This window comes from Arachis ipaensis, chromosome B03, assembly GCF_000816755.2.
Source record: "Arachis ipaensis cultivar K30076 chromosome B03, Araip1.1, whole genome shotgun sequence".
In the NCBI taxonomy this organism is placed as follows: domain Eukaryota; kingdom Viridiplantae; phylum Streptophyta; class Magnoliopsida; order Fabales; family Fabaceae; genus Arachis; species Arachis ipaensis.
The window spans coordinates 90,851,430-90,860,008 of record NC_029787.2 but is presented as its reverse complement, the minus strand read 5'-3'; the positions used below and the strand labels follow the sequence as shown (position 1 = coordinate 90,860,008).

At 32.9% G+C, this 8,579-nt stretch overlaps 1 protein-coding gene across 2 annotated transcripts; it reads right to left on the bottom strand.

Moving 5' to 3' along the window:
- On the bottom strand, positions 4,797–8,255 carry LOC107630691 (calcineurin B-like protein 7). 2 transcript variants are annotated; one of them, XM_016333895.2, is made up of 9 exons: positions 8,132–8,255; positions 6,988–7,157; positions 6,726–6,808; positions 6,546–6,605; positions 6,302–6,410; positions 6,082–6,134; positions 5,321–5,401; positions 5,118–5,230; positions 4,797–5,019 (listed from the first exon to the last, which is right to left on the bottom strand). In XM_016333895.2, the coding sequence occupies exons 2-9, from the start codon at positions 7,079–7,081 to the stop codon at positions 4,962–4,964; spliced, it is 651 nt and encodes a 216-aa protein (XP_016189381.1). In that variant the 5' UTR covers positions 7,082–7,157; positions 8,132–8,255; the 3' UTR covers positions 4,797–4,961. The 2 variants fall into 2 exon arrangements, with proteins under 2 accessions (XP_016189381.1, XP_016189382.1); XM_016333896.2 differs by having other exon boundaries at positions 8,161–8,255.

Genomic DNA, 8,579 nt, shown 5'->3' with positions numbered 1-8,579 from the left:
ATTTCTTAGATTTAGGTTTAATTCATGCTTTGATTTACTTTTCCTTTACAATTTCTTGTTCCTCTACTCTTTCTCTCTCTAATTTTGTATTTCATTCTTGTAATTGCTTACTTTGTTGTTGATGCACTCTTTCTTCTTCAATTTTTTCTTTAATACAATTTGAGGTAATTCATGTAGATCTTATTCTCTTTAATTGTTGTTGTTAATTCCTTGCAATAAGTAGTTATTAGATTTCATTATTGTTATCAATTTACTTTGCTTTCCTTTTATGCCTTCCAAGTGTTTGAGGAAATGCTTGGTTGGATTTTAGTGTAGATTTTGTTCCTCTTGGCCTAGGTGGAGTAATTAGTAATGCTTGAGTTATCTAATTCCTTTGTTGATTGAAGATTGAAAGTTGCTAATTGATTTGGATACTACTAAAGCTAGTCTTTCCCTTGGGAGTTGGCTAGGACTTGTGGAATCAAGTTAATTCATCCACTTGACTTTCCTCCATGATTAGAGGTTAACTAAGTGATAGCAATGGACAATTTTGGTCACAATTGAGGAGGATAACTAGGATAGGACTTCTAGTTCTCATATCTTGCCAAGAACTTTGTTAGTTGTTAGTTTATTTCCTTTGCCATTTATATTTCATGTCTAATATCTCAAAAACCCCAAAATAATTCATAACCAATAACAAGAACACTTTATTGTAATTCCTAGGGAGAACGACCCGAGGTTTAATACTTCGGTTTATAATTTTAGGGGTTTGTTACTTGTGACAAACAAATTTTTGTATGAAAGGATTAGTGTTGGTTTAGAAACTATATTGCAACGAGCTTTCATTTGTGAAACTCTAAACCACGCAAAAGTCAGTTCATCACCTGCGTTCATGAGCTATCTTCTTACAAGTTACTTGTCTTTTATTGTATTATTTAAATTAGTGAAATCTGATTTATGTTTGTCTTGAAGAACTTATTTACTTTTAACCAAGTAGAAAGAATCATCTCAGCATATAGTTGCATTCATAGGTTGCATCTCATGAGTCTTACTTTTTCCTATTCATCCTTTTGTCTCCTTGAGCTTAGCATGAGGACATGCTAATGTTTAAGTGTAGGGAGATTGATAAACCACTATTTTATGGTTTATCTTGTGCTGATTTGAGTGGTTTTTATCAAGCCTTTGCACACTTATTCATACAATTTGCATGATGTTACAATTCCTTCCTAGTTTTGTTCTATAATTGAAAATTTGCTTCCTAAGCCTTTAAATTGCATATTTTTAATCCCTCTTTATACCATTCGATGCCGTGATCTGTGCGTTAAGTGTTTTCAGGCTTTATAGGGTAGGAATGGCTTAGAGGATGGAGAGGAAGCTTGCAAAATGGAAGGAGCACATGAAATAAAGGAGATAACCAGTGAGGAGCGACGCGCACGCATGGCTCACGCGTGCGCGTGAATCGGAGTCTGCACGGCGACGCGTGCGCGTGCTTGACGCGTACGCGTGACACGCGAAAATGATCAACGACGCGTATGCGTGACTGACGCGTACGCGTGACATGCGCTACCTGTAAAAATCGCAGAAAACGCTGGGGGCAATTTTGGGCTGAGTTTGGATCCAGTTTTCGGTCCAAAAACACAGACTAGAGCCAGGGGACAAGCAGAGACTCAACAGACATTCTCATTCACATAGTTTTTAGTTTTAGATTGGAATTTTAGAGAGAAATCACTCTTCCTCTAGGTTTTCTACACACTCATAGTTTTTATAGTTTATGCTTTTGCTTTGGATATTGAGAAGAGTCACTACCTCCGTTGAAGTTGCTATTATTCTAGTTTGCTTTCTTATTCCTTTACTCTTTTGATTACTTATTATTCCTGTTCAGATACGTATGTTGCATTTTGGGATTTATTAATGCAAAGAATTATTTTTACTTTTAATTAATTTTCAATTCCTATTTCATTTAATTTATCATGTCTTCTTCTTATATTTCTGTGAACGTTATATTCATGTCAATGGAGTAGACTCCTAACTTGACTTGGGGGTTGATTAAAAGGAGACCCTTGAGTTGGAATGCTCAAGTGATTAGTTAAATTGGAAGTTGTTGGCTAACTCTCTAGGCACTAACGCTAATCCTTCCCAAGGGAGAGGATTAGGACTTGTGAATAAGAGTTAGCTCAATCACTTGACTTTTCTTTATTTAGTAAGGCTTAACTAAGTGAAAATAACAACCTATTGAGACTACATTTGAGAGAATCCCAATAAGGATAGAACTTTCAATTAATCATTCCCCCAGTCAAGGCTTTTTATTTGATTATATAAATCTCTTTTAATTTGCATTGCTTTAATTCACAATCCTTTATTTTTCTATTCTCCAACTCTCAAAATTTCTCGGAAAACTCCTGATTAATAAAATAGCACCCTTTTGTCAACTCGTTGGGAAACGACCTGGGATTTCTACTCCCAGTATTTTTATTCTAATTTTGTGACAATTCTTCTAAATTGATAAGCGGATTTTCGTCGGTTGAGAACTGTACTTACAACGCTGTTCTTACTATAATTTCTTAATTGGCTGATTTCCGCCTCCGTCATAACACTTACATGAGTAGTAGCAGCAGAATCTACCCACCAAGTATCAACAGGTGCATAACTTAAACTAGCCTCAGAACAAACGAAAGTAAGAATTATACCATTCTTTACACGCTAGGTGGCATATTTGGTACAATCCTTCTTCATGTGTTCCACCTTCTTACAGAAGAAATAAGTTGAAACTTGATCTTGTTTCTTAGCCTTTTTCTTCTGAGAAGGCACATCGCAGTAGTATCACACTTTCTTTTATACTGAGAAGATGAAGCCATATGAGCACTTTCAGTCTCATCTTGCTGTAACCTCTCTTCTTCTTGCACACAGTGAGATATAAGCTCATTTATGGACCAAGTGTCCTTCAGAGTGTTATAACTCACTTTGAATTGCCCAAAGTGTGCAGGAAGGGAAATCAAAATGAAATGCATGAGTAAATCTTCAGACAACTCTAACTTTAGTGCTTACAATTTTGAAGCAAGATGAGACATTTCCATAATGTACTCCCTTATGTTTCCTTTACCTTTATACCTCATGGAGACAAGTTTGCTCAAAAGACTACTTGCCTCCGCCTTTTCATTCTTAGTAAAGAATTTTTCAACATCCTTTAGGAACTGTTTGGCATCTTTATCCTCAGTAATTGAGCCCCGAAATGCCTCAGGAATTGAGCGTTTCATAATCATAATGCTCATTCGATTGGATCTCTCCCCTTTCTCTATTTTAACCTCATTGAGGTTTTTCGGAGTGGAAGTGGGTTTCTCCTCTCGATGAGCTACATCTAAATCCATACAACCGAGGACAATCTCCGTGGTATCCTTCCAAACTTTAAAGTTTGAACTATTCAGCACAGGAATACTGCTAATTTGTGCAGAAATATTGGTAGCTAAAGCCATAGTTTCTGGATTAGAACAAATAAACATGTAGTAAATATTAGTTAAATAATGGGAAAAAAAATCCATATTGAGATATCTAGAACAACATTAATTTTCAATCTTTGGATAGAAAAATTAACTGTAAGTGATACTCTCATTGCAGTAATCAAATATTGTCAAAATTCCTGTCACACCTTAAACCTTTCTTTGGACCGACTTAATGCGCACATGGAGACTTAAACTTCGCAACCTATTTATTACCGTATATATTTTCTATTAATTGGCCAAACAATAACCTTTCTTTGGGCCGATTATTGACCGCATAATTAATAAAAAATAAACAAAAGTGTGCAATGCTTATTATTTGGCCAAACAATAAACTTCCTTTGTGCCGATTATTATCCGCATAAATAATAAGCATTACTTTATTCTTAATTTGTCACCCAAATATTTATTTACCATCAATATGTGTATGTAATTTGGCCAAATATAGACCTTCCTTTGGACTGACCAATATATGCATGAATTACATATTACCATATTCCTAATGTTTTAAATAAATTAATTTTCACAAAAGCATGTCTAATATATACAAATGTCCATGCATGATAATACACATATATATGCATATAAGGAACTGCAATCCATGCCATTAGCATAAAAAAAATTAATCTGTGTTCGTCCAACAGTTGCAGCTTTATTCATATGACGCATACACAAAATAAAACATATATGTATGATAATAATAAAGAATTACAGAATATTATTCATGATTTACGGTTTTGCTACACAACAATATTAAACGTAGACAGCGCATATATACGCATATGTCGATCCAAAATAAAAACGAGATATTTTCGATGACTAAATTATGGATGGCTCTGATACCACTTGTTGGAATAAATTAATTTCAATAACCCAGATCATTCATATTGAATCACCAAAAATATATCATAATGTGGAAGCGTACCTTTACTCATAAAAGTCAGAAATTGATGGAAGGATTTAGATCTTGTGGTTCTTTCGATCTTTCTCAACCAAAGCCTTCTGTATTCCTAGGTGGCTGAACTGCAACTCTTTTGATGGGGAAAGAGCAACAAAGTCGGCTTTGGTATATTGGGGACCGAAACCCTGAAAGCATATTTATATTTGAGCATGGCACCCATTAAACCCTAAAGCCCAAATATAAATAGTATCTAAAGTCCAAAAGATAATATATCTAAAATCCAAAAGATAATTATCTAAGGAATAAAAGATAATATCTAGTTTTATTCTCATTTAATTCCAAATCAAAAGTAATAATAACTTATTCAATTAGCATTTATAACAAAAAATGAGATCTTCATTATATAAATTATTTAATTTGAAATAGCATAATTTATGATTACAATTAATATATTTATTGCCCACAAACAAATTAGGAAATTAAAATAATTTCCTAACATATTAGACATGCTTTTATTTAACATGGTTAGTTACACATTCTATAAAGGAGCTTCCATGTGGTAATTTGGTTCCACAGTGCATTTTTGGTTAGCAGTGTTCCACTTCAGTGCGCAAAACAAAGCTGGGAAATGCCAGAGTTATATCCCTAACAACAATAGAAAAAGTGCCAAGTCAACATCAACAGAGTCTACACACTCTATATGAGAATGAGATGCTATTTCATTGATTAGAAGAGAGACAAACTTTAGATATGGCAGAGTCATCATCTTCATAAGAGAGGGATTTTTTCTCACATATTCTTTCCACTCTTTACCATCAATCTTCCCATCTCCATTTGAGTCAGCTTCCCTCATTGTCTGAAAAATATCATATTTGAAATATAAGATTGAGGGAAATAGTAAAGAAATTAAAGGATAACAAATAAGTATATGGCTAGGAATAGGAACCTTTCCCACAATTGATTCAACAATATCATCTGGAACAGTAACATCTGATTCAGTCAGAGTTGCCAAGACCATTTCCTTCAACTTCATGTTTAACATTATGCACAAATAATAGGATACATAAGAAGGAAGTGCAAATTTGGAAAGAACAATAGCGTTTGGTGGAGAGACAGAGACAGAAAAACTGAGACGGAGAGACAGAGACTAAGAGACAGAGATTGAAATAAATCTCAGTATTCTGTTTGGTGCAAAATGGGAGACAGAAATTGAAACAAGAATGAAATTCTAATTTAATTTGTTTAAAGGGTAAAATTAAAATTAATTAATTAAAATGGAGGTATTTTAGATATAAAATGTTATTAAAGTTTCAGTCTGTATCTCTAAAAATTTTAGTCCCCTGTATCCCCACTTTTTGGAGGTACTGAAATACTGAAATTTTGGAGACAGAAACAAAAATTTTAGTACTAGTCTCTGAACCAACAAATCACAAACATGATACTGAATCTCAATCTCTCAGTCTCTATCTCAGTACCTCAAAACAAACGCTACCTTAGCTCTTTTTTGGTAACTCTCTCAATACAAAAATACAAATACAGATAGATATTGAGAATACAAATAAAAACATAATTTGTATGTCTTGTTTTTATCTATATTATCTTTGTTTATATCTGAATTTTCTATCTTAGACACTCCTCAAACTAAGGATGCATATAAAAGAAGCACTTGCACAAGCACAATGGAAAGCTTAGAAAAGAAGTACTAACCTCGTTGTGTCCAATGTATCCAGTTTGTCTAAGGTCAAACAATCTAAATGCAACTGTAAGAAAATGTTTTTAGGACAGTCAGGTCCTCATCAATGTAATTAGTAGATCAGAAAGGCTCTAATCTAATGATAAATGCCATATATGACAATAACAAAAAACTCACACAAGTGGAAGAACGTTTGATTTCTCTGTTAAACACAAATAATTTCATATTTCATACATTCAATTTTCTTCTCTGGTGATGTATTAGGATGAAAGATGCTCAGAGACCGAACGAACTCGGTGAACTCGATAACCCCGTTTCGCTTAATATCAAACATATCAAATACCTGCATTCAATTTTCAAAAGATACAATGTCAGCATCATTGATGTATTAAATTTTTATGTTTATCACTGAACTTGTATAACTGTTTACATCCATTAAAGTTAAAAGAAAACAAATAAATTTTACTTAAGTACCGACCCTGTCTACAAATAGATTCTGCTTACTACTATTTCTAAGAAGTGCAAACTGGAACTCCTCCTGCAGATAAGATTCAATACTAATCATTTCAGAAAGCTACTTAAATGTGAAGAAAATTCAGTAACATAAATAATATGGCTCTTATATAAGAAAGGTGTTAATACACCTAAATGAAAATACCTTGTGAATTAAACCATCACCAATAACTGTACCACTTAGCTTTCTGTACAGATCAAGTAAAGCCTCAACCTCATTCACAGTAACTGTCAAATGGTATAGGAAGCTTCAGAGTTCTAGACATTTAATACTTAGGTCGGAAAAGTTTAGAAAATGCAATGAAAGACTTAAAATCATTTTTCAAAAGATTTTTCCCTTATCAATCCAAGAAGTAGGATTTCAAAATAAAATACTAAAGTGGGAAAATATGGATTATTGTACTTACAGGATGTCTCGGAAGCAAGAATGACGAATTGGTCATGATTAGTCTTGGCGGGGTTACCTTTTCTAAAGCAAAAGCAACTCATGATAATGGACATGTAATCTCAATTCAGAGACTATGTGACAGAACGAATAAGTCTATTTAACACTATTTATTCAGTTTATAGATGCCCCCTGCCATAGCAAACAGAAATAACGAGTGACTTCAAGATTCAAGAATAGTACTTGCTACTATGTATAAAGTTTAAACACAGCGTAATGCATGGGAAGTACAAAATTTCAATGCCACAAATAAAGTTTGCTACATACTTTAACAGGGTGGAAGTAACGTTGGAGTCATAATAACCTACCTGATAGTGCTTGCTGATATAAGAAAAGTTAGTCCTAACTCCTAACAAAATAAACTGTTTTTTTTTTATTAAATAATAAATAACTGCTCAATCCCAATAAGTCCTTTAAGAGTCAAAAGATGAGTTTGGTTCCTACAAAAGAAAAAACACATGCTGAAGTTGCTCGGAAGTTTGAACATATTGTTTGTTTTGGTCTTCTAATATAAAAACTTGATTTCAGAGTATTTTCCCGCCATGTTCTCTTTTCTTTCCTCAGGTACCTGTTAGTTTTCATATAACCATCGTATAATAACAAAACATTTGAGCCTTCGCATCCATGGTTTTGTGGGAGAAAATCACTTGTATGGATCAAATTAGTCATGTTAGTTGTATGGTAAATTATGTCTATAATCTTAATTATTAAACTACCCTTTAGCTCTTCTAATCTGTTCTCATTATGTTCTTCCTATAATATGTCTTAAATCAGGTAGCCAAAACAGGAAATTAAAGGGGATCTTGATCATGGTAAGAGTATAAAGCCAAAGAAAAGAAATTTACAATTCGGCAACTTTTATAAAGTTAGAAATATTCAACGAACAGAGATGAGAAATCACGATATTTACCATTCAGTTACTGTTCTGTTTTTCATTATGAATTGAAAAAGAAAAGAAGAAGAATCAAGAAAAGAGTAGGTGAAACTTCGATGATACTAGTTAAAAGTTAAAACCTTCCTCAGATCGATATTGAAGAATAACAATAATATGAGCAAAGATGTGTGTGTAGACTGTACTGTTACATCAAAATATAAAAGGGGCTTACAGTAACAGAAAGCAGAAAAGGGTAGATACCTCTAATACTGATGCTTCCTTCAAAGGTGCTGAAATCTTTGAGAGAGATCACATACAGGACAGTTTCGTTGGTACGGTTCAATCATCACTCTCCTCTTCTTATTAATTCATTATATTATCATTACCAAAAATGTTATTTGTACACTAAAATCAGTCACCAATGTATTTGTGAATAAATATATATGTAGCTTAATTTATTTTTAATTTGTATTTTATCTTCTACCATGTATTTTATACTAGTAACTAACTTTGATGACTAATTTTAGTGTACATGCAGTGTAGTTATACAAGTAAACACTTAATTTGATCTCAACAAATTTTAAATTAGACATTTTATTTTTCAACAAACTTTTATTTTTTAAAATTCTAAAATTAATTTCATCAGATAAATTATTTTTTTATTATTTTAAATAGAAATA

Coding starts and splice junctions, on each gene's coding strand:
- LOC107630691 (XM_016333895.2), bottom strand. CDS start 7,081: ATGTCCATTATCATGAGTTGCTTTTGCTTTAGAAAAGGTAACCCCGCC. Junction 6,809..6,987: donor TCTTGCTTCCGAGACATCCT/GTAAGTACAATA, acceptor ACCATTTGACAG/TTACTGTGAATGAGGTTGAG. Junction 6,606..6,725: donor GTGATGGTTTAATTCACAAG/GTATTTTCATTT, acceptor TCTTATCTGCAG/GAGGAGTTCCAGTTTGCACT.